The 27,857-nt window shown below is 53.5% G+C and overlaps 1 protein-coding gene across 4 annotated transcripts in view; it reads right to left on the bottom strand.

Annotated features, from left to right (window-relative positions):
• Window positions 1-27,857, bottom strand: part of LOC134601104 (high affinity cGMP-specific 3',5'-cyclic phosphodiesterase 9A-like) — a 99,608-nt gene that overhangs the window by 52,541 nt on the left and 19,210 nt on the right. For 3 of the 4 annotated variants that reach the window (XM_063445538.1, XM_063445557.1, XM_063445544.1), the window contains exons 3-4: window positions 8,150-8,218; window positions 4,192-4,278 (exon numbers count right to left, since the gene is read on the bottom strand). In XM_063445538.1, coding sequence (XP_063301608.1) covers window positions 4,192-4,278; window positions 8,150-8,218 — 156 coding nt within the window. The remainder of the gene's footprint in view (window positions 1-4,191; window positions 4,279-8,149; window positions 8,219-27,857) is intronic. The other variant, XM_063445550.1, reaches the window with a different exon arrangement.

Raw genomic sequence — 27,857 nt, 5'->3', positions numbered from 1 at the left:
GAACAAACTTTCAAACAGCCGGACCACCCGCCAGTGGAGTGTGTCCCTCATTTACCTCCCAGGAGCTGTGGTTAACTGCAGCTAATTGACGAACAGCTGGGTGGCTGCCGTTCGTATGGTCGAACACGTTGCGGCGGCCATCTGGTTTAGTCGAACGAGTTCAGCTGTGTTTGGTCGTCGAGTTCATGGAACTCAAATCGGACATGCGATGGCACGAACACCACTGAACTTTACCTTCTCCAGAACTTCGCCACTTCGACTGGAGTCAAACGGCATTTGACAGTTCGAACACCACTTTGACTTTGGCTATTTGCATGAACGGACCCATTTGTGCATTCGAACGGAACTTAACTATTGGAAATAGACCGGCTGCACAGCCAAAATCTGTGGAACTATTTTGGGCAGGAAAGCCATGCTTGCGGTCAGTCAAAAGAGACTTACATAAACACTTGAAACCCATGGTGATTCGACTATGTTCGTGGGATCTGAGCACTATTCAGGTTTATTGAGCACACAGATCCAAGCGATCTGGGGATATGTCAAATGTGGGGGTTCAGTTCTGTGTAATATAAGTCATGTATTTTAATGTAAAAAAATAAATAAAGTTACCTGCGCTCTCTCCTTAATCCCTATGTATATTTAAACACATGGAGGTCATTTAGTTACTCCACTGAAGGGAATGCCCGCCTGCCAACGTCAAGGCAGACCCCCCTAGACGGGTCCTACTCTGACCCTTCACCTTGCTTCCTTGAGCTTCTGGCAAATATATCTCTAATGAGACAGAAAGGGGTATTTTTCATAGTAGGACCCGTCTAGGGTTCAGGCAGGGTCCTTAGATGAGGTCCACATAGGGGACGACTGACGGAGAAGAAACGCAGATGCTGTCTGCAAAGCGAGAGACATTCTCTAATCTGCCAAGGCTTACCTCACTAGCCACCCACAGAGTAGAGACCCCCGACCAACAACCTCTGCGACAAGCCCCATACAGAATACCAGAGGCGGTTCAGGAGAGAATGAGACAGGAATTCCAGGAGAGGCTCCGACTAGGGGTAATCGTGCCGCCCAAGAGTCCGTGGGCTTCCCCAGTAGTGGTAGTCCCCAAACAATACAAAGCCACCCGGTTCTGTGTAGACTACAGGAGGCTTAATGCCAAGACTGTCTTGAATGCGTACCCCATGCCATGTATAGACAAGCTATTAGACAGGATGGCTTGTGGGCAGTACCTCACCACGATAGATTTGTGCAAGGGGTACTGGCAAATCCCCGTAGCGGCAAATGCTTTCCCCAAGTCGGCATTTGTCCCTCCATTTATCATGTACCAATTTAAGGTATTGCCATTTGGAATGAAGAATGCCCCGGCCACTTTCTAAAGGATGGTGTACCGGCTGTTGGATGGCCTCCAGGACTATGCATGCGCATACCTGGACGACAACGCCATATACAGCGACACTTGGGAAGAGCACCTGATAGCAGAACTAGACAGAATCCGGGAGGCAGGATTGACGTTAAAACACAGTAAGTGCCATATAGGGATGGCAGAAGTGCAGTACCTGGGACACAGAGTAGGGTGTAGGAAGCAGAAGCCCGAGCCAGCCAAGGTTGAGGCAGTAGCTCACTGGCCCCGTCCCCGCACTTAGACCTAGGGACTGCTGGCTATAGGAAGTTTGTCCCCAACTACAGTGCCCTAGCCAAGCCCCTCACCGACCTGACCAAAAAGAACCTGCACAGACAGGTAAACTGGACCCCAGAGTGGGAGCAGGTGTTCCATGCCCTCAAGAACGCCTTGATAAATACCCCTGTCCTGGCTGCTCCTAATCCGAATAAACATTTTCTCATCCACACAGATGCATCTATGTTTGGATTGCTGAGCCAGGTAGGGGATGATGTCGGAGAACACCCAGTAGCTTACCTCAGTCGAAAAACTACTACTCAGGGAGGTGAGCTACGCCGCCATTGTGTCTGGTGGTGGTGTGGGCACTCAAAAAGCTGCAGCCCTATATCTACGGACAGCAATTCACCCTACTCATGAATCACAACCTATTGGTTTGGCTTAACCGGGTCGCTGGAGACAATGCCAGGCTGTTAAGTTGGCACTACAACCCTATGACTTCACAATTGTCACAGTTCTCCCCGTGCCATCCAGACAGCCAGGCGTGGCTATCCCAGAGGTGCCAAACAGGGGATTTGAACCTAGGCCCTTCTGTATCCTAACCATCTTTCCTGCCTCTGGGCTGGACTTCACCTGTTGTTGCAGTCTATCACTCTAAGTCCACCTGAGGCTGATTGCTAGTTATCCACGTATATAACACTGCCTCTCCCTGAGGACAGGATCATTTCATTGTTTCCTGTTGCTCAAGACTGACTTGCCTTGTGACCCCTGCTTCTGGATTTTGTTATTGCCTGTTCGCTGCCTGCCCTGACCTTTGGAACTTTGCCTGACTACTCTCCTGGATTTGCCCTTGTCTGTTTCCTCGTACCCGGTTATTGTTCCTGCCAATCCCTCATGCACAGATTCACAGCCCAGGTAGCTTCTTACCGTGGGTTGTGTTTATCTGCAAGGGTGAGCAAACATCTCTGCACTTCGGACTCCAACCAAGTTAAGACCATTACAACGATCCATTATAGACCCAGTAAGCAAAATGGAGGGTGTGTGGGGGGGGGGGGGGGAGTCACCGTTGGACCGCCTGTCGGGGGTCGTTCAGTTCCTTGTTCTCCCGGGCTTGTTTATACATTTTCTTTATATTTTATATCTATTAGTTTTGTTTTTCCATTCTGAAAATTCCACATAAACCTCCTGTTACAAACTTCTATTTGAAACTGGCCCTTTAAATGATAAATTGCCCTGCTTCCCTGGATTGTGGAGAAGCCTATTTGCCAGCCTCCTTCCTCATGACTATGGCCCCTGGGAGATTGTGCCCCTGAAAACTTATGGACTTTTATTGGGTGTGTATGGCCCTTTAAGAACCGTCTGGGGACATATTGTGACTTTGGTGAACAATGCCCCTTTAAGACGGTGTCCCCAGACCTGTAAAATAACTTGTCCCTGGCTTTTTCCCACTTGGTTCAGTAAATGGGTCTTACTGAACCAAATACCACACAGGCGGACCACCCAGAAGTGGAAGTGTGCAGGCAATTTACCTCCCAGGCTGTGAGGTTACTGTAGGTTAATTGCCAAGCGCTGGGTGGCCGCTGTTCGTGCAAACAAACACGCGGCGGCCATCTTTGTTCATTCGAACGAGGTCAGCGGTGTGTGTCATGGAACTAAAATCGGCTACACATTTCCATGAACACCGCTGACCCTTACCTGCTCCCATACTGAACTTTCAGCTGCAGAGACTAAGTCCCGTTTGAAGATTCGAACGCCCATTCGAATGGGACTTAGTAGTTTTTCTGCATAAAATTGACCGGCTGCACAGCCCAAATCTATGGAACTGTTTTGGGCAGGAAAATGTGCTTGCGGTCGGTCATAAAGGACTTCCGTCTATCTTTTTATCCACTGGATAGATTTTTGGTTATGTATATATTTAAAGGTTGCTGATTCTAAATATGTAATTTGTATGAAGATTGGATGTATGGTTTTAAAGTTACAGGGTATGGGTAAAAACTGTATTTTTACTGTCTGTGATAATTATGTTAATCCCTTGTGTAACATAATTATATCACAGGCAGAGGGGAGGATTTTGTGTGTAATTACTGGGAGTGTTTTATGTAATGTACGGATGTGATTGGTTCTTTTGTAACACCCTGTGGGTCGTCCTATCTAAGGGGATCCTGCATAAAAGAAGGTTCTTTTCGTGCCAATAAAACAGAATGACTTGACCCTCTAACTTGCAGCCTTGACTCATGTTTGTAGGGGACAGCTATAATCACTACATGGATTGCTATGCTCTTCATACTCCCTTAGCTACTGAGCTCTTGTAAGAGCTCTTGTTCCTGATCCTGCTTCGCTCTACAGAAGGAAGAGGTTCACCTACTGGAACCTGGAGCCTGGTCGTAGGTCCAGGGCGCAGAGCAGACGGCGAGATACCAGCCCAGCAGCGGTGGTTCGTGGAGTCTGCAGTACTTATGGTGGCTACGCAGTAGTTATGGTGTCTACGGTGCTGATGGTCCTTTGGTGAGCGCTAGGAGTATCCTTTCTACGGTCCAACTTCCAGCCAGCCTAGAGGCAACCGTAACACCTCCTTTACTCACCAAGAAATATTTTAGGATCTCGGGCTCCATCTTGAATTGTGTCACTAAGTCCAGTTCATAGAACATGTGTTCCAGGTAAGTCAACATCTATTGATTAAAGGAAATATTTTATCAAACATATATCTCCTATATTAATTAAAGGAAACGTATCAAACATCTATCGATTGTATTAAACATGGGTTACAACGTATCAATAAAAGAAAACATTGTATCAAACATCTATCGATTTGAACAAAACATTGTTACCCTTTTTGTGGCATAATTGGAAATGGCTACAATGGTCAGTTTTGTTTTCCCCTTTTTTTTGGATTAACAGCAGAATAGGTTAAACTTGATGGACTTAAATGGACACTATGGTCACCAGAACAACTACAGCTTAATGTATGGCATTCAGCTTAATGTATAATACATGTAACGTTCACTAGGGAACCCTAACACGCAGACAGGACAGAGTAGAGAGAATTGCAATACCGATCCTTAGAATGGTCGGGTTATGCAAAAAGGGATAGTCAAAACACGAGCCGAGGTCAAGGGAAACAGAGATGGAATAACGAGAGACAAAGCCAAATATCAGTAACCAGGAAATCCAAATAACAAGTGCAACGCTCAATGGTAAACCAAGACCACAACAGGGCACTGAGGAAAAAGGAGGGGTTAGCTTATATACACACAGGGTGTGTCTGATTGGCTAATCTCCAATTAGTGTTAACCACAACACGTGGGAGGAGTTTCTTCTCTACTTTGGGGTCTCTTAGGTCATCACTGTGTGCTGGGTCACATGACCGGGTGCAGCACACATATAAGGAGCTGCTCTGGAGCGTGCAGCTTCAGACACACTGCCTGCCTGGAGATAGAGACCATATGACGCCGCTCGCTGTGATGAGGTAAGCAAGGTCGCTGCGAGCGGCGCAGGGGTAGGGGACCTGACCATATACAGCTTAATGTACGGCATACAGCTTAATGTACGGTATACAGCTTAATATATAATATACAGCTTAATGTATAATATACAGATTAATGTATGGTATACAGCTTAATGTACGGTATACAGCTTAATATATAATATACAGCTTAATGTATAATATGCAGATTAATGTATGGTATACAGCTTAATGTACGGTATACAGCTTAATATATAATATACAGCTTAATGTAGAAGAAATCCCTCTTTGTGTTCGTTATTTCTCCCCTTTTCATTCGGTAGATGTAACTACTGATCAGAGACCACCCCCTGGCTCGTTAACTTCAAAAGCATGCTTCAATTAAACCCTCTACCTGTGCTGCTGCTGTTTGTATTGCCGAACGCCACGTGTCTGGAACTAAAATCTGACACTTGACTTCCCGAACACCGGTCCCAACATACGAACGCTGGATCTTTGTTTCTCAAACAGCTAGAGTGTAGCAGATTGCATTAAGGCTGTCCTCAAAATTTGTGTATTTTAATATGCTTTCGTGTATTGCTATTCCATGTATTCACATTGTATGCAGCATTCGGCTGATTGTTCGGTAAAATCACTCCGTTTACTATACAAGGGAAACTACCGAACAATCAGACCACCCCAGGGATAAGTGTGCCTCTCATTACCATTCGCAACAATGTTGCAAACCCCTAATTGGCAATCGGTACTTTGTTCTATGGGTGGCCGCCATTCGGGATACGAACACGTGGCAGTGGCCATCTTAACTCCCGAACAGCGGTGTTTGGTCATCGAGTGTCTGGAACCCAAATCGGACAGTCGACTAAGCAAACACCGCTGAGACCTCTAGACTTCCATAGCTTCGTACCGTTCGGTAGAAAGACTCATCCAAACAAGAGGATTCACATGAAGGCAAGCAACAGCCATTTTATTTGGTATTTTCATCCGTTTATACCCACGAACCAAGAGTTAAAGCAGGAACTCCAGATTTATTCACACACTGTCTTATAATGGATTCTCCCATGCAAGGGAGGGATTTACAATACACCAATCACACAATAGTTACATCCCACAGATTCCCTCCCCTTAGCCTGGGAGGTAATCTAATTATACATGCATTTTAAAACATACTTTTTACCCAACTTTCATAACTCTAAAACCATACATCACATTCACATAAAAATTACATATTCACAATCAATCCATTCATGGGAACATATTAAAAAATGGCATGAATCAGACCAGGGGTTCAAAAGTTAGTAAAATATCTTTTGGGCCCTGGCTGGCACATGGCTATCTGGCCCAGACCGGTTTCAGAGTCTTCTATCCTGGAGATAATTGAGAAGTAATTCAATTATCTCCCAGGACAGAGACAAGACTCCATTATGCACATGGTGAGCACAAAGCATTAAAATACTATAAAATACACAAAATCACATTTTATACATAAAACACAGACATGTCACATATCCCCAGATAGCTGGGATCTGAGCGCACAAAACTACCAAATAGCACTCAGATCCTATTCACACAGTTCAATTGCCATGGAGCCGAAGTCTTTAACTACGCGAATGGGCTCCATGGCATAGCTATCTGGGTTAACACATTCACATAAAGTCGGGTCCATAGTCCAAAGGCAAGAGGCGGGCAAGCAGCCCCCTCCAAGGACACGTGGCGAGGTCGGTTTCGCCACAGGTTTCATTACATACGGCATACAGCTTAATGTACGGCATACAGCTTAATGTATAATATACAGCTTAAAGGACCACTCTAGGCACCCAGACCACTTCAGCTTAATGAAGTGGTCTGTGTGCCAGGTCCAGCTAGGGTTAACCCATTTTTTTATAAACATAGCAGTTTCAGAGAAACTGCTATGTTTATTAATGGGTTAAGCCTTCCCCCAAATCCTCTAGTGGCTGTCTCATTGACAGCCGCTAGAGGCGCTTGCGTGATTCTCACTGTGAAAATCACAGTGAGAGCACACAAGCGTCCATAGGAAAGCATTGTAAATGCTTTCCTATGCGACCGGCTGAATGCGCGCGCAGCTCTTGCCGCGCGTGCGCATTCAGCCGACGGGGCGGAACGGAGGAGGATCGGAGGTAGAGATCTCCCCGCCCAGCGCTGGAAAAAGGTAAGTTTTACCCCTTTTCCCCTTTCCAGAGCCGGGCGGGAGGGGAACCCTGAGGGTGGGGGCACCCTTAGGGCACTATAGTGCCAGGAAAACGAGTATGTTTTCCTGGCACTAGAGTGGTCCTTTAATGTACGGTATACAGCTTAATGTATAGTATACTGCTTATCCCCAAAACGCTGTCACAGCATTCCATGCTGTCGGCAATTTAATGGGCTTTAAAACCGTTGCAGCAGTATGGAATATTGTAACGGCTTTGAGCCCCAGGAGCCACAGTATACTTACCTCCGCCGAGATCTGCTTCTGGGGGCTTGACTCAATGCATCTCTATGAGCAAAGTTCAGTGTCTGACATTCAGCGTCTCCACCCTCTGCATGCAGTCACACTGTGCAGCACTGTCCTAGGATGCACCTCTACTGGCTGTGTGAGTGACTGTCACTAGAGGTATCACTAGGGAGCAATGTAAACACTGCCTTTCCTATCTTAACCTTGACGTGGCAGGTGGGCTTACATCTAATAGTCATTGGAGTTACTAAATAATCTCAATTTATTTAAATATACCTAGGGATTTGGGCTAGTGCACAGGAACTCTTTTTTTTGTGTTTGTTTACATTACAGCCTAGGGGCACTCCCCTGATTGCTACTAGAGGTGCTTCCTGGGGCAGTGACATTCTCTCTCACCAAACTTTCCTCATAGAGAAGCATTGATTCAAGGGAAGGGGGAAGGGGGGAGGGGGGAGGGGGGAGGGGGGGGGGGGGAGAGCTAGGTGGTGGTTTTAATATTATAGGGTCAGGAATACATGTTTGTGTTCGATGTAATACAGGTTTGTGTTCCTGACCCTATAGTGTTCCTTAAATAATGACTTTACTCCACTTTGGTAACAGCCAGTGTACCTATTCCCCAAATCCTTACCTGGTCCGGCTTTATCTCCCATACATTTAAGGTCCGTGTTCTTAGAGCTTTTCTGATGCTTTCAGGTAACTGGAACAAAGAAAACAAACAAATGAATTAACCTGTGTAGCGGTTACCCCGGTGAGTAGAGAGGTTCCCACCGCTAGAGGGTGTCTTTCTTCCGATGAGTGAGGGGTATTCTCAGCATCCAGCAGTCATCCAAGTTGAGAAGCTCTTACACTGCTCCCACCTTCCTCACACACACCGACTGCCACTGCTCTCAGCACTCACACAGCTCCCACCTTCCTCTCACACACCGACTGCCACTGCTCTCAGCCCTTACACAGCTCCCACCTTCCTCTCACACACCGACTGCCACTGCTCTCAGCACTCACACAGCTCCCACCTTCCTCTCACACACCGACTGCCACTTCTCTCAGCACTCACACAGCTCCCACCTTCCTCTCACACACCGACTGCCACTTCTCTCAGCACTCACACAGCTCCAACCTTCCTCTCACGCACCGACTGCCACTGCTCTCAGCCCTTACACAGCTCCCACCTTCCTCTCACACACCGACTGCCACTGCTCTCAGCACTCACACAGCTCCCACCTTCCTCTCACACACTGACTGCCACTTCTCTCAGCACTCACACAGCTCCCACCTTCCTCTCACACACCGACTGCCACTTCTCTCAGCACTCACACAGCTCCCACCTTCCTCTCACACACCGACTGCCACTTCTCTCAGCACTCACACAACTCCCACCTTCCTCTCACACACCGACTGCCACTGCTCTCAGCACTCACACAGCTCCCACCTTCCTCTCACACACCGACTGCCACTGCTCTCAGCACTCACACAGCTTCCACCTTCCTCTCACACACACTGCCACTTCTCTCAGCACTCACACAGCTCCCACCTTCCTCACACACCGACTGCCACTGCTCTCAGCATTCACACAGCTCCCACCTTCCTCACACACACCAACTGCCACTTCTCTCAGCACTCACACAGCTCCCACCTTCCTCTCACACACCGACTGCCACTGCTCTCAGCACTCACACAGCTCCCACCTTCCTCTCACACACCGACTGCCTCAGCACTCACACAGCTCCCACCTTCCTCTCACACACAGACTGAAACTTCTCTCAGCACTCACACAGCTCCCACCTTCCTCTCACACACCGACTGCCACTTCTCTCAGCACTCACACAACTCCCACCTTCCTCTCACACACCGACTGCCACTGCTCTCAGCACTCACACAGCTCCCACCTTCCTCTCACACGCCGACTGCCACTGCTCTCAGCACTCACACAGCTTCCACCTTCCTCTCACACACACTGCCACTTCTCTCAGCACTCACACAGCTCCCACCTTCCTCACACACCGACTGCCACTGCTCTCAGCATTCACACAGCTCCCACCTTCCTCACACACACCAACTGCCACTTCTCTCAGCACTCACACAGCTCCCACCTTCCTCTCACACACCGACTGCCACTGCTCTCAGCACTCACACAGCTCCCACCTTCCTCTCACAAACCGACTGCCTCAGGACTCACACAGCTCCCACCTTCCTCTCACACACCGACTGCCACTGCTCTCAGCACTCACACAGCTCCCACCTTCCTCTCACACACCGACTGCCACTGCTCTCAGCCCTTACACAGCTCCCACCTTCCTCTCACACACCGACTGCCACTGCTCTCAGCACTCACACAGCTCCCACCTTCCTCTCACACACCGACTGCCACTTCTCTCAGCACTCACACAGCTCCCACCTTCCTCTCACACACCGACTGCCACTTCTCTCAGCACTCACACAGCTCCCACCTTCCTCTCACGCACCGACTGCCACTGCTCTCAGCCCTTACACAGCTCCCACCTTCCTCTCACACACCGACTGCCACTGCTCTCAGCACTCACACAGCTCCCACCTTCCTCTCACACACTGACTGCCACTTCTCTCAGCACTCACACAGCTCCCACCTTCCTCTCACACACCGACTGCCACTTCTCTCAGCACTCACACAGCTCCCACCTTCCTCTCACACACCGACTGCCACTGCTCTCAGCACTTACACAGCTCCCACCTTCCTCTCACACACCGACTGCCACTTCTCTCAGCACTCACACAACTCCCACCTTCCTCTCACACACCGACTGCCACTGCTCTCAGCACTCACACAGCTCCCACCTTCCTCTCACACACAGACTGCCACTGCTCTCAGCACTCACACAGCTTCCACCTTCCTCTCACACACACTGCCACTTCTCTCAGCACTCACACAGCTCCCACCTTCCTCACACACCGACTGCCACTGCTCTCAGCACTCACACAGCTCCCACCTTCCTCTCACACACCGACTGCCACTGCTCTCAGCCCTTACACAGCTCCCACCTTCCTCTCACACACCGACTGCCACTGCTCTCAGCACTCACACAGCTCCCACCTTCCTCTCACACACAGACTGAAACTTCTCTCAGCACTCACACAGCTCCCACCTTCCTCTCACACACGGACTGCCACTGCTCTCAACACTCACACAGCTCCCACCTTCCTCTCACACACCGACTGCCACTGCTCTCAGCCCTTACACAGCTCCCACCTTCCTCTCACACACCGACTGCCACTGCTCTCAGCACTCACACAGCTCCCACCTTCCTCTCACACACCGACTGCCACTTCTCTCAGCACTCACACAGCTCCCACCTTCCTCTCACACACCGACTGCCACTTCTCTCAGCACTCACACAGCTCCCACCTTCCTCTCACGCACCGACTGCCACTGCTCTCAGCCCTTACACAGCTCCCACCTTCCTCTCACACACCGACTGCCACTGCTCTCAGCACTCACACAGCTCCCACCTTCCTCTCACACACTGACTGCCACTTCTCTCAGCACTCACACAGCTCCCACCTTCCTCTCACACACCGACTGCCACTTCTCTCAGCACTCACACAGCTCCCACCTTCCTCTCACACACCGACTGCCACTGCTCTCAGCACTCACACAACTCCCACCTTCCTCTCACACACCGACTGCCACTGCTCTCAGCACTCACACAGCTCCCACCTTCCTCTCACACACAGACTGCCACTGCTCTCAGCACTCACACAGCTTCCACCTTCCTCTCACACACACTGCCACTTCTCTCAGCACTCACACAGCTCCCACCTTCCTCACACACCGACTGCCACTGCTCTCAGCATTCACACAGCTCCCACCTTCCTCACACACACCAACTGCCACTTCTCTCAGCACTCACACAGCTCCCACCTTCCTCTCACACACCGACTGCCACTGCTCTCAGCACTCACACAGCTCCCACCTTCCTCTCACACACCGACTGCCTCAGCACTCACACAGCTCCCACCTTCCTCTCACACACAGACTGAAACTTCTCTCAGCACTCACACAGCTCCCACCTTCCTCTCACACACGGACTGCCACTTCTCTCAGCACTCACACAACTCCCACCTTCCTCTCACACACCGACTGCCACTGCTCTCAGCACTCACACAGCTCCCACCTTCCTCTCACACACAGACTGCCACTTCTCTCAGCACTCACACAGCTCCCACCTTCCTCTCACACACGGACTGCCATTTCTCTCAGCACTCACACAGCTCCCACCTTCCTCACACACCGACTGCCACTGCTCTCAGCATTCACACAGCTCCCACCTTCCTCACACACACCAACTGCCACTTCTCTCAGCACTCACACAGCTCCCACCTTCCTCTCACACACTGACTGCCACTGCTCTCAGCACTCACACAGCTCCCACCTTCCTCTCACACACCGACTGCCTCAGCACTCACACAGCTCCCACCTTCCTCTCACACACCGACTGCCACTGCTCTCATCACTCACACAGCTCCCACCTTCCTCTCACACACCGACTGCCACTGCTCTCAGCCCTTACACAGCTCCCACCTTCCTCTCACACACCGACTGCCACTGCTCTCAGCACTCACACAGCTCCCACCTTCCTCTCACACACCGACTGCCACTTCTCTCAGCACTCACACAGCTCCCACCTTCCTCTCACACACCGACTGCCACTGCTCTCAGCACTTACACAGCTCCCACCTTCCTCTCACACACCGACTGCCACTTCTCTCAGCACTCACACAACTCCCACCTTCCTCTCACACACCAACTGCCACTGCTCTCAGCACTCACACAGCTCCCACCTTCCTCTCACACACCGACTGCCACTGCTCTCAGCACTCACACAGCTTCCACCTTCCTCTCACACACACTGCCACTTCTCTCAGCACTCACACAGCTCCCACCTTCCTCACACACCGACTGCCACTGCTCTCAGCATTCACACAGCTCCCACCTTCAACTGCCACTTCTCTCAGCACTCACACAGCTCCCACCTTCCTCTCACACACCGACTGCCACTGCTCTCAGCACTCACACAGCTCCCACCTTCCTCTCACAAACCGACTGCCTCAGCACTCACACAGCTCCCACCTTCCTCTCACACACAGACTGAAACTTCTCTCAGCACTCACACAGCTCCCACCTTCCTCTCACACACGGACTGCCACTTCTCTCAGCACTCACACAACTCCCACCTTCCTCTCACACACCGACTGCCACTGCTCTCAGCACTCACACAGCTCCCACCTTCCTCTCACACACAGACTGCCACTTCTCTCAGCACTCACACAGCTCTCACACACCGACTGCCACTTCTTTCAGCACTCACACAGCTCCCACCTTCCTCTCACACACCGACTGCCACTTCTTTCAGCACTCACACAGCTACCACCTTCCTCTCACACACCGACTGCCACTTCTCTCAGCACTCACACAGCTCCCACCTTCCTCTCACACACCGACTGCCACTTCTCTCAGCACTCACACAACTCCCACCTTCCTCTCACACACCGACTGCCTCTGCTCTCAGCACTCACACAGCTCCCACCTTCCTCTCACACACCGACTGCCACTGCTCTCAGCACTCACACAGCTTCCACCTTCCTCTCACACACACTGCCACTTCTCTCAGCACTCACACAGCTCCCACCTTCCTCACACACCGACTGCCACTGCTCTCAGCATTCACACAGCTCCCACCTTCCTCTCACACACCGACTGCCTCAGCACTCACACAGCTCCCACCTTCCTCTCACACACAGACTGAAACTTCTCTCAGCACTCACACAGCTCCCACCTTCCTGTCACACACCGACTGCCACTTCTTTCAGCACTCACACAGCTCCCACCTTCCTCTAACACACAGACTGCCACTTCTCTCAGCACTCACACAGCTCACACCTTCCTCTAACACACAGACTGCCACTTCTCTCAGCACTCACACAGCTCCCATCTTCCTCTAACACACAGACTGCCACTTCTCTTAGCACTCACACAGCTCCCACCTTCCTCTCACACACCGACTGCCACTGCTCTCAGCACTCACACAGCTCCCACCTTCCTCTCACACACGGACTGCCACTTCTCTCAGCACTCACACAGCTCTCACACACCGACTGCCACTTCTTTCAGCACTCACACAGCTCCCACCTTCCTCACACACACAGACTGCCACTTCTCTCAGCACTCACACAGCTCCCACCTTCCTCTCACACACGGACTGCCACTTCTCTCAGCACTCACACAGCTCCCACCTTCCTCACACACACCGACTGCCACTTCTTTCAGCACTCACACAGCTCCCACCTTCCTCTAACACACAGACTTCCACTTCTCTCAGCACTCACACAGCTCCCACCTTCCTCACACACACCGACTGCAACTGCTCTCAGCACTCACACAGCTCCCACCTTCCTCTCACAGACTAACTGCCACTGCTCTCAGCACTAACACAGCTCCCACCTTCCTCTCACAGACTAACTGCCACTGCTCTCAGCACTAACACAGCTCCCACCTTCCTCTCACACACAGACTGCCACTGCTCTCAGCACTCACACAGCTCCCGTCTTCCTCTCACACACAGACTGCCACTGCTCTCAGCACTCACACAGCTCCCACCTTCCTCTCACACACAGACTGCCACTGCTCTCCGCACTCACAGAGCTCCCACCTTCCTCACACACACCGACTGCCACTTCTCTCAGCACTCACACAGCTCCCACCTTCCTCTCACACACAGACTGCCACTTCTCTCAGCACTCACACAGCTCCCACCTTCCTCACACACACCGACTGCCACTTCTCTCAGCACTCACACAGTTCCACCTTCGTCTCTCACACCGACTGCCACTTCTCTCAGCACTCACACAGCTCCCACCTTCCTCTCACACACCGACTGCCACTGCTCTCATCACTCACACAGCTCCCACCTTCCTCTCACACACCGACTGCCACTGCTCTCAGCCCTTACACAGCTCCCACCTTCCTCTCACACACCGACTGCCACTGCTCTCAGCACTCACACAGCTCCCACCTTCCTCTCACACACCGACTGCCACTTCTCTCAGCACTCACACAGCTCCCACCTTCCTCTCACACACCGACTGCCACTGCTCTCAGCACTCACACAGCTCCCACCTTCCTCTCACACACTGACTGCCACTTCTCTCAGCACTCACACAGCTCCCACCTTCCTCTCACACACCGACTGCCACTGCTCTCAGCACTCACACAACTCCCACCTTCCTCTCACACACCGACTGCCACTGCTCTCAGCACTCACACAGCTCCCACCTTCCTCTCACACACAGACTGCCACTGCTCTCAGCACTCACACAGCTTCCACCTTCCTCTCACACACACTGCCACTTCTCTCAGCACTCACACAGCTCCCACCTTCCTCACACACCGACTGCCACTGCTCTCAGCATTCACACAGCTCCCACCTTCCTCACACACACCAACTGCCACTTCTCTCAGCACTCACACAGCTCCCACCTTCCTCTCACACACCGACTGCCACTGCTCTCAGCACTCACACAGCTCCCACCTTCCTCTCACACACCGACTGCCTCAGCACTCACACAGCTCCCACCTTCCTCTCACACACAGACTGAAACTTCTCTCAGCACTCACACAGCTCCCACCTTCCTCTCACACACGGACTGCCACTTCTCTCAGCACTCACACAACTCCCACCTTCCTCTCACACACCGACTGCCACTGCTCTCAGCACTCACACAGCTCCCACCTTCCTCTCACACACAGACTGCCACTTCTCTCAGCACTCACACAGCTCCCACCTTCCTCTCACACACGGACTGCCATTTCTCTCAGCACTCACACAGCTCCCACCTTCCTCACACACCGACTGCCACTGCTCTCAGCATTCACACAGCTCCCACCTTCCTCACACACACCAACTGCCACTTCTCTCATCACTCACACAGCTCCCACCTTCCTCTCACACACCGACTGCCACTGCTCTCAGCACTCACACAGCTCCCACCTTCCTCTCACACACCGACTGCCACTTCTCTCAGCACTCACACAGCTCCCACCTTCCTCTCACACACCGACTGCCACTGCTCTCAGCACTTACACAGCTCCCACCTTCCTCTCACACACCGACTGCCACTTCTCTCAGCACTCACACAACTCCCACCTTCCTCTCACACACCGACTGCCACTGCTCTCAGCACTCACACAGCTCCCACCTTCCTCTCACACACCGACTGCCACTGCTCTCAGCACTCACACAGCTTCCACCTTCCTCTCACACACACTGCCACTTCTCTCAGCACTCACACAGCTCCCACCTTCCTCACACACCGACTGCCACTGCTCTCAGCATTCACACAGCTCCCACCTTCAACTGCCACTTCTCTCAGCACTCACACAGCTCCCACCTTCCTCTCACACACCGACTGCCACTGCTCTCAGCACTCACACAGCTCCCACCTTCCTCTCACAAACCGACTGCCTCAGCACTCACACAGCTCCCACCTTCCTCTCACACACAGACTGAAACTTCTCTCAGCACTCACACAGCTCCCACCTTCCTCTCACACACGGACTGCCACTTCTCTCAGCACTCACACAACTCCCACCTTCCTCTCACACACCGACTGCCACTGCTCTCAGCACTCACACAGCTCCCACCTTCCTCTCACACACAGACTGCCACTTCTCTCAGCACTCACACAGCTCTCACACACCGACTGCCACTTCTTTCAGCACTCACACAGCTCCCACCTTCCTCTCACACACCGACTGCCACTTCTTTCAGCACTCACACAGCTACCACCTTCCTCTCACACACCGACTGCCACTTCTCTCAGCACTCACACAGCTCCCACCTTCCTCTCACACACCGACTGCCACTTCTCTCAGCACTCACACAACTCCCACCTTCCTCTCACACACCGACTGCCACTGCTCTCAGCACTCACACAGCTCCCACCTTCCTCTCACACACCGACTGCCACTGCTCTCAGCACTCACACAGCTTCCACCTTCCTCTCACACACACTGCCACTTCTCTCAGCACTCACACAGCTCCCACCTTCCTCACACACCGACTGCCACTGCTCTCAGCATTCACACAGCTCCCACCTTCCTCTCACACACCGACTGCCTCAGCACTCACACAGCTCCCACCTTCCTCTCACACACAGACTGCCACTTCTCTCAGCACTCACACAGCTCCCACCTTCCTCTCACACACGGACTGCCACTTCTCTCAGCACTCACACAGCTCTCACACACCGACTGCCACTTCTTTCAGCACTCACACAGCTCCCACCTTCCTCTAACACACAGACTGCCACTTCTCTCAGCACTCACACAGCTCCCACCTTCCTCTCACACACCGACTGCCACTGCTCTCAGCACTCACACAGCTCCCATCTTCCTCTCACACACCAACTGCCACTTCTCTGAGCACTCACACAGCTCCCACCTTCCTCTCACACACCGACTGCCACTGCTCTCAGTACTCACACAGCTCCCACCTTCCTCTCACACACAGACTGAAACTTCTCTCAGCACTCACACAGCTCCCACCTTCCTGTCACACACCGACTGCCACTTCTTTCAGCACTCACACAGCTCCCACCTTCCTCTAACACACAGACTGCCACTTCTCTCAGCACTCACACAGCTCACACCTTCCTCTAACACACAGACTGCCACTTCTCTCAGCACTCACACAGCTCCCATCTTCCTCTAACACACAGACTGCCACTTCTCTTAGCACTCACACAGCTCCCACCTTCCTCTCACACACCGACTGCCACTGCTCTCAGCACTCACACAGCTCCCACCTTCCTCTCACACACGGACTGCCACTTCTCTCAGCACTCACACAGCTCTCACACACCGACTGCCACTTCTTTCAGCACTCACACAGCTCCCACCTTCCTCACACACACAGACTGCCACTTCTCTCAGCACTCACACAGCTCCCACCTTCCTCTCACACACGGACTGCCACTTCTCTCAGCACTCACACAGCTCCCACCTTCCTCACACACACCGACTGCCACTTCTTTCAGCACTCACACAGCTCCCACCTTCCTCTAACACACAGACTTCCACTTCTCTCAGCACTCACACAGCTCCCACCTTCCTCACACACACCGACTGCAACTGCTCTCAGCACTCACACAGCTCCCACCTTCCTCTCACAGACTAACTGCCACTGCTCTCAGCACTAACACAGCTCCCACCTTCCTCTCACAGACTAACTGCCACTGCTCTCAGCACTAACACAGCTCCCACCTTCCTCTCACACACAGACTGCCACTGCTCTCAGCACTCACACAGCTCCCGTCTTACTCTCACACACAGACTGCCACTGCTCTCAGCACTCACACAGCTCCCACCTTCCTCTCACACACAGACTGCCACTGCTCTCCGCACTCACAGAGCTCCCACCTTCCTCACACACACCGACTGCCACTTCTCTCAGCACTCACACAGCTCCCACCTTCCTCTCACACACAGACTGCCACTTCTCTCAGCACTCACACAGCTCCCACCTTCCTCACACACACCGACTGCCACTTCTCTCAGCACTCACACAGTTCCACCTTCCTCTCTCACACCGACTGCCACTTCTCTCAGCACTCACACAGCTCCCACCTTCCTCTCACACACCGACTGCCACTGCTCTCATCACTCACACAGCTCCCACCTTCCTCTCACACACCGACTGCCACTGCTCTCAGCCCTTACACAGCTCCCACCTTCCTCTCACACACCGACTGCCACTGCTCTCAGCACTCACACAGCTCCCACCTTCCTCTCACACACCGACTGCCACTTCTCTCAGCACTCACACAGCTCCCACCTTCCTCTCACACACCGACTGCCACTGCTCTCAGCACTTACACAGCTCCCACCTTCCTCTCACACACCGACTGCCACTTCTCTCAGCACTCACACAACTCCCACCTTCCTCTCACACACCGACTGCCACTGCTCTCAGCACTCACACAGCTCCCACCTTCCTCTCACACACCGACTGCCACTGCTCTCAGCACTCACACAGCTTCCACCTTCCTCTCACACACACTGCCACTTCTCTCAGCACTCACACAGCTCCCACCTTCCTCACACACCGACTGCCACTGCTCTCAGCATTCACACAGCTCCCACCTTCAACTGCCACTTCTCTCAGCACTCACACAGCTCCCACCTTCCTCTCACACACCGACTGCCACTGCTCTCAGCACTCACACAGCTCCCACCTTCCTCTCACAAACCGACTGCCTCAGCACTCACACAGCTCCCACCTTCCTCTCACACACAGACTGAAACTTCTCTCAGCACTCACACAGCTCCCACCTTCCTCTCACACACGGACTGCCACTTCTCTCAGCACTCACACAACTCCCACCTTCCTCTCACACACCGACTGCCACTGCTCTCAGCACTCACACAGCTCCCACCTTCCTCTCACACACAGACTGCCACTTCTCTCAGCACTCACACAGCTCTCACACACCGACTGCCACTTCTTACAGCACTCACACAGCTCCCACCTTCCTCTCACACACAGACTGCCACTTCTCTCAGCACTCACACAGCTCCCACCTTCCTCTCACACACCGACTGCCACTGCTCTCAGCACTTACACAGCTCCCACCTTCCTCTCACACACCGACTGCCACTTCTCTCAGCACTCACACAACTCCCACCTTCCTCTCACACACCGACTGCCACTGCTCTCAGCACTCACACAGCTCCCACCTTCCTCTCACACACCGACTGCCACTGCTCTCAGCACTCACACAGCTTCCACCTTCCTCTCACACACACTGCCACTTCTCTCAGCACTCACACAGCTCCCACCTTCCTCACACACCGACTGCCACTGCTCTCAGCATTCACACAGCTCCCACCTTCCTCACACACACCAACTGCCACTTCTCTCAGCACTCACACAGCTCCCACCTTCCTCTCACACACCGACTGCCACTGCTCTCAGCACTCACACAGCTCCCACCTTCCTCTCACACACCGACTGCCTCAGCACTCACACAGCTCCCACCTTCCTCTCACACACAGACTGCCACTTCTCTCAGCACTCACACAGCTCCCACCTTCCTCTCACACACGGACTGCCACTTCTCTCAGCACTCACACAGCTCTCACACACCGACTGCCACTTCTTTCAGCACTCACACAGCTCCCACCTTCCTCTAACACACAGACTGCCACTTCTCTCAGCACTCACACAGCTCCCACCTTCCTCTCACACACCGACTGCCACTGCTCTCAGCACTCACACAGCTCCGATCTTCCTCTCACACACCAACTGCCACTTCTCTGAGCACTCACACAGCTCCCACCTTCCTCTCACACACCGACTGCCACTGCTCTCAGTACTCACACAGCTCCCACCTTCCTCTCACACACAGACTGAAACTTCTCTCAGCACTCACACAGCTCCCACCTTCCTGTCACACACCGACTGCCACTTCTTTCAGCACTCACACAGCTCCCACCTTCCTCTAACACACAGACTGCCACTTCTCTCAGCACTCACACAGCTCACACCTTCCTCTAACACACAGACTGCCACTTCTCTCAGCACTCACACAGCTCCCATCTTCCTCTAACACACAGACTGCCACTTCTCTTAGCACTCACACAGCTCCCACCTTCCTCTCACACACCGACTGCCACTGCTCTCAGCACTCACACAGCTCCCACCTTCCTCTCACACACGGACTGCCACTTCTCTCAGCACTCACACAGCTCTCACACACCGACTGCCACTTCTTTCAGCACTCACACAGCTCCCACCTTCCTCACACACACAGACTGCCACTTCTCTCAGCACTCACACAGCTCCCACCTTCCTCTCACACACGGACTGCCACTTCTCTCAGCACTCACACCGCTCCCACCTTCCTCACACACACCGACTGCCACTTCTTTCAGCACTCACACAGCTCCCACCTTCCTCTAACACACAGACTTCCACTTCTCTCAGCACTCACACAGCTCCCACCTTCCTCACACACACCGACTGCAACTGCTCTCAGCACTCACACAGCTCCCACCTTCCTCTCACAGACTAACTGCCACTGCTCTCAGCACTAACACAGCTCCCACCTTCCTCTCACAGACTAACTGCCACTGCTCTCAGCACTAACACAGCTCCCACCTTCCTCTCACACACAGACTGCCACTGCTCTCAGCACTCACACAGCTCCCGTCTTCCTCTCACACACAGACTGCCACTGCTCTCAGCACTCACACAGCTCCCACCTTCCTCTCACACACAGACTGCCACTGCTCTCCGCACTCACAGAGCTCCCACCTTCCTCACACACACCGACTGCCACTTCTCTCAGCACTCACACAGCTCCCACCTTCCTCTCACACACAGACTGCCACTTCTCTCAGCACTCACACAGCTCCCACCTTCCTCACACACACCGACTGCCACTTCTCTCAGCACTCACACAGTTCCACCTTCCTCTCTCACACCGACTGCCACTTCTCTCAGCACTCACACAGCTCCCACCTTCCTCTCACACACCGACTGCCTCTGCTCTCAGCACTTACACAGCTACCACCTTCATCTCACACAACGACTGCCACTTCTCTGAGCACTCACACAGCTCCCACCGTCTTCACACACACCGATTGCCACTGCTCTCAGCACTCACACAGCTCCAACCTTCCTCTCACAGACTAACTGCCACTGCTCTCATCACTAACACAGCTCCCACCTTCCTCTCACACACAGACTGCCACTTCTCTCAGCACTCACACAGCTTCCACCTTCCTCTCACACACCGACTGCCACTGCTCTCAGCCCTTACACAGCTCCCACCTTCCTCTCACACACCGACTGCCACTGCTCTCAGCACTCACACAGCTCCCACCTTCCTCTCACACACCGACTGCCACTTCTCTCAGCACTCACACAGCTCCCACCTTCCTCTCACACACCGACTGCCACTGCTCTCAGCACTTACACAGCTCCCACCTTCCTCTCACACACCGACTGCCACTTCTCTCAGCACTCACACAACTCCCACCTTCCTCTCACACACCGACTGCCACTGCTCTCAGCACTCACACAGCTCCCACCTTCCTCTCACACACCGACTGCCACTGCTCTCAGCACTCACACAGCTTCCACCTTCCTCTCACACACACTGCCACTTCTCTCAGCACTCACACAGCTCCCACCTTCCTCACACACCGACTGCCACTGCTCTCAGCATTCACACAGCTCCCACCTTCCTCACACACACCAACTGCCACTTCTCTCAGCACTCACACAGCTCCCACCTTCCTCTCACACACAATGACTGCCACTGCTCTCAGCACTCACACAGCTCCCACCTTCCTCTCACAAACCGACTGCCTCAGCACTCACACAGCTCCCACCTTCCTCTCACACACAGACTGAAACTTCTCTCAGCACTCACACAGCTCCCACCTTCCTCTCACACACGGACTGCCACTTCTCTCAGCACTCACACAACTCCCACCTTCCTCTCACACACCGACTGCCACTGCTCTCAGCACTCACACAGCTCCCACCTTCCTCTCACACACAGACTGCCACTTCTCTCAGCACTCACACAGCTCTCACACACCGACTGCCACTTCTTTCAGCACTCACACAGCTCCCACCTTCCTCTCACACACCGATTGCCACTGCTCTCAGCACTCACACAGCTCCCACCTTCCTCTCACAGACTAACTGCCACTGCTCTCATCACTAACACAGCTCCCACCTTCCTCTCACACACAGACTGCCACTTCTCTCAGCACTCACACAGCTCCCACCTTCCTCTCACACACGGACTGCCACTTCTCTCAGCACTCACACAGCTCCCACCTTCCTCTCACACACCGACTGCCACTTCTCTCAGCACTCACACAGCTTCCACCTTCCTCTCACACACCGACTGCCACTGCTCTCAGCACTAACACAGCTCCCACCTTTCTCTTACAGACTAACTGCCACTGCTCTCAGCACTAACACAGCTCCCACCTTCCTCTCACACACCGACTGCCTCTGCTCTCAGCACTTACACAGCTACCACCTTCATCTCACACAACGACTGCCACTTCTCTGAGCACTCACACAGCTCCCACCGTCTTCACACACACCGATTGCCACTGCTCTCAGCACTCACACAGCTCCAACCTTCCTCTCACAGACTAACTGCCACTGCTCTCATCACTAACACAGCTCCCACCTTCCTCTCACACACAGACTGCCACTTCTCTCAGCACTCACACAGCTCCCACCTTCCTCTCACACACCGACTGCCACTGCTCTCAGCCCTTACACAGCTCCCACCTTCCTCTCACACACCGACTGCCACTGCTCTCAGCACTCACACAGCTCCCACCTTCCTCTCACACACCGACTGCCACTTCTCTCAGCACTCACACAGCTCCCACCTTCCTCTCACACACCGACTGCCACTGCTCTCAGCACTTACACAGCTCCCACCTTCCTCTCACACACCGACTGCCACTTCTCTCAGCACTCACACAACTCCCACCTTCCTCTCACACACCGACTGCCACTGCTCTCAGCACTCACACAGCTCCCACCTTCCTCTCACACACCGACTGCCACTGCTCTCAGCACTCACACAGCTTCCACCTTCCTCTCACACACACTGCCACTTCTCTCAGCACTCACACAGCTCCCACCTTCCTCACACACCGACTGCCACTGCTCTCAGCATTCACACAGCTCCCACCTTCCTCACACACACCAACTGCCACTTCTCTCAGCACTCACACAGCTCCCACCTTCCTCTCACACACAATGACTGCCACTGCTCTCAGCACTCACACAGCTCCCACCTTCCTCTCACAAACCGACTGCCTCAGCACTCACACAGCTCCCACCTTCCTCTCACACACAGACTGAAACTTCTCTCAGCACTCACACAGCTCCCACCTTCCTCTCACACACGGACTGCCACTTCTCTCAGCACTCACACAACTCCCACCTTCCTCTCACACACCGACTGCCACTGCTCTCAGCACTCACACAGCTCCCACCTTCCTCTCACACACAGACTGCCACTTCTCTCAGCACTCACACAGCTCTCACACACCGACTGCCACTTCTTTCAGCACTCACACAGCTCCCACCTTCCTCTCACACACCGATTGCCACTGCTCTCAGCACTCACACAGCTCCCACCTTCCTCTCACAGACTAACTGCCACTGCTCTCATCACTAACACAGCTCCCACCTTCCTCTCACACACAGACTGCCACTTCTCTCAGCACTCACACAGCTCCCACCTTCCTCTCACACACGGACTGCCACTTCTCTCAGCACTCACACAGCTCCCACCTTCCTCTCACACACCGACTGCCACTTCTCTCAGCACTCACACAGCTCCCACCTTCCTCTCACACACGGACTGCCACTTCTCTCAGCACTCACACAGCTTCCACCTTCCTCTCACACACCGACTGCCACTGCTCTCAGCACTAACACAGCTCCCACCTTTCTCTTACAGACTAACTGCCACTGCTCTCAGCACTAACACAGCTCCCACCTTCCTCTCACACACAGACTGCCACTGCTCTCAGCACTCACACAGCTCCCACCTTCCTCTCACACACAGACTGCCACTGCTCTCAGCACTCACACAGCTCCCACCTTCCTCTCACACACAGACTGCCACTGCTCTCAGCACTCACAGAGCTCCCACCTTCCTCACACACACCGACTGCCACTGCTCTCAGCACTCACACAGCTCCCACCGTCTTCACACACACCGATTGCCACTGCTCTCAGCACTCACACAGCTCCCACCTTCCTCTCACAGACTAACTGCCACTGCTCTCATCACTAACACAGCTCCCACCTTCCTCTCACACACTGACTGCCACTTCTCTCAGCACTCACACAGCTCTCACACACCGACTGCCACTTCTTTCAGCACTCACACAGCTCCCACACACCGACTGCCACTTCTTTCAGCACTCACACAGCTCCCACCTTCCTCTAACACACAGACTGCCACTTCTCTCAGCACTCACACAGCTCCCACCTTCCTCTCACACACGGACTGCCACTTCTCTCAGCACTCACACAGCTCCCACCTTCCTCTCACACACGGACTGCCACTTCTCTCAGCACTCACACAGCTCCCACCTTCCTCTCACACACCGACTGCCACTTCTCTCAGCACTAACACAGCTCCCACCTTCCTCTCACACACCGACTGCCACTGCTCTCAGCACTCACACAGCTCCCACCTTCCTCTCACACACGGACTGCCACTTCTCTCAGCACTCACACAGCTCCCACCTTCCTCTCACACACCGACTGCCACTTCTCTCAGCACTCACACAGCTCCTACCTTCCTCTCACACACCGACTGCCACTGCTCTCAGCTCTAAAACAGCTCCCACCTTCCTCTCACTTACAGACTGCCACTCCTCTCAGCACTCACACAGCTCCCACCTTCCTCTCACACATAGACTGCCACTGCTCTCAGCACTCACACAGCTCCCACTTTCCTCTCACACACAGACTGCCACTGCTCTCAGCACTCACAGAGCTCCCACCTTCCTCACACACACCGACTGCCACTTCTCTCAGCACTCACACAGCTCCCACCTTCCTCACACACCGACTGCCACTGCTCTCAGCACTCACACAGCTCCCACCTTCCTCTCACACAACGACTGCCACTTCTCTCAGCACTCACACAGCTCCCACCTTCCTCTCACACACCGACTGCCACTGCTCTCAGCACTAACACAGCTCCCACCTTCCTCTCACAGACTAACTGCCACTGCTCTCAGCACTAACACAGCTCCCACCTTTCTCTCACACACAGACTGCCACTGCTCTCAGCACTCACACAGCTCCCACCTTCCTCTCACACAAAGACTGCCACTGCTCTCAGCATTCACACAGCTCCCACCTTCCTCTCACACACAGACTGCCACTGCTCTCAGCACTCACACAGCTCCCACCTTCCTCTCACACACAGACTGCCACTTCTCTCAGCACTCACACAGCTCCCACCTTCCTCTCACACACGGACTGCCACTTCTCTTAGCACTCACACAGCTCCCACCTTCCTCTAACACACAGACTTCCACTTCTCTCAGCACTCACACAGCTCCCACCTTCCTCTCACAGACTAACTGCCACTGCTCTCATCACTAACACAGCTCCCACCTTCCGCTCACACACAGACTGCCACTGCTCTCAGCACTCACACAGCTCCCACCTTCCTCTCACACACAGACTGCCACTTCTCTCAGCACTCACACAGCTCCCACCTTCCTCTCACACACCGACTGCCACTGCTCTCAGCACTCACACAGCTCCCACCTTCCTCTCACACACGGACTGCCACTTCTCTCAGCACTCACACAGCTCCCACCTTCCTCTCACACACCGACTGCCACTTCTCTCAGCACTCACACAGCTCCCACCTTCCTCTCACACACCGACTGCCACTGCTCTCAGCTCTAAAACAGCTCCCACCTTCCTCTCACACACAGACTGCCACTGCTCTCAGCACTCACACAGCTCCCACCTTCCTCTCACACACAGACTGCCACTGCTCTCAGCACTCACACAGCTCCCACTTTCCTCTCACACACAGACTGCCACTGCTCTCAGCACTCACAGAGCTCCCACCTTCCTCACACACACCGACTGCCACTTCTCTCAGCACTCACACAGCTCCCACCTTCCTCACACACCGACTGCCACTGCTTTCAGCACTCACACAGCTCCCACCTTCCTCTCACACAACGACTGCCACTGCTCTCAGCACTAACACAGCTCCCACCTTCCTCTCACAGACTAACTGCCACTGCTCTCAGCACTAACACAGCTCCCACCTTCCTCTCACACACAGACTGCCACTGCTCTCAGCACTCACACAGCTCCCACCTTCCTCTCACACACAGACTGCCACTGCTCTCAGCACTCACACAGCTCCCACCTTCCTCTCACACACAGACTGCCACTTCTCTCAGCACTCACACAGCTCCCACCTTCCTCTCACACACGGACTGCCACTTCTCTTAGCACTCACACAGCTCCCACCTTCCTCTAACACACAGACTTCCACTTCTCTCAGCCTTCACACAGCTCCCACCTTCCTCTCACAGACTAACTGCCACTGCTCTCATCACTAACACAGCTCCCACCTTCCTCTCACACACAGACTGCCACTGCTCTCAGCACTCACAGAGCTCCCACCTTCCTCACACACACCGACTGCCACTGCTCTCAGCACTCACACAGCTCCCACCGTCTTCACACACACCGATTGCCACTGCTCTCAGCACTCACACAGCTCCCACCTTCCTCTCACAGACTAACTGCCACTGCTCTCATCACTAACACAGCTCCCACCTTCCTCTCACACACTGACTGCCACTTCTCTCAGCACTCACACAGCTCTCACACACCGACTGCCACTTCTTTCAGCACTCACACAGCTCCCACACACCGACTGCCACTTCTCTCAGCACTCACACAGCTCCCACCTTCCTCTCACACACGGACTGCCACTTCTCTCAGCACTCACACAGCTCCCACCTTCCTCTCACACACGGACTGCCACTTCTCTCAGCACTCACACAGCTCCCACCTTCCTCTCACACACCGACTGCCACTTCTCTCAGCACTAACACAGCTCCCACCTTCCTCTCACACACCGACTGCCACTGCTCTCAGCACTCACACAGCTCCCACCTTCCTCTCACACACGGACTGCCACTTCTCTCAGCACTCACACAGCTCCCACCTTCCTCTCACACACCGACTGCCACTTCTCTCAGCACTCACACAGCTCCTACCTTCCTCTCACACACCGACTGCCACTGCTCTCAGCTCTAAAACAGCTCCCACCTTCCTCTCACTTACAGACTGCCACTCCTCTCAGCACTCACACAGCTCCCACCTTCCTCTCACACATAGACTGCCACTGCTCTCAGCACTCACACAGCTCCCACTTTCCTCTCACACACAGACTGCCACTGCTCTCAGCACTCACAGAGCTCCCACCTTCCTCACACACACCGACTGCCACTTCTCTCAGCACTCACACAGCTCCCACCTTCCTCACACACCGACTGCCACTGCTCTCAGCACTCACACAGCTCCCACCTTCCTCTCACACAACGACTGCCACTTCTCTCAGCACTCACACAGCTCCCACCTTCCTCTCACACACCGACTGCCACTGCTCTCAGCACTAACACAGCTCCCACCTTCCTCTCACAGACTAACTGCCACTGCTCTCAGCACTAACACAGCTCCCACCTTTCTCTC

This window comes from Pelobates fuscus, chromosome 1 (assembly GCF_036172605.1).
Source record: "Pelobates fuscus isolate aPelFus1 chromosome 1, aPelFus1.pri, whole genome shotgun sequence".
Classification (NCBI taxonomy): domain Eukaryota; kingdom Metazoa; phylum Chordata; class Amphibia; order Anura; family Pelobatidae; genus Pelobates; species Pelobates fuscus.
This window is presented reverse-complemented; position numbering and strand designations above follow the sequence as displayed.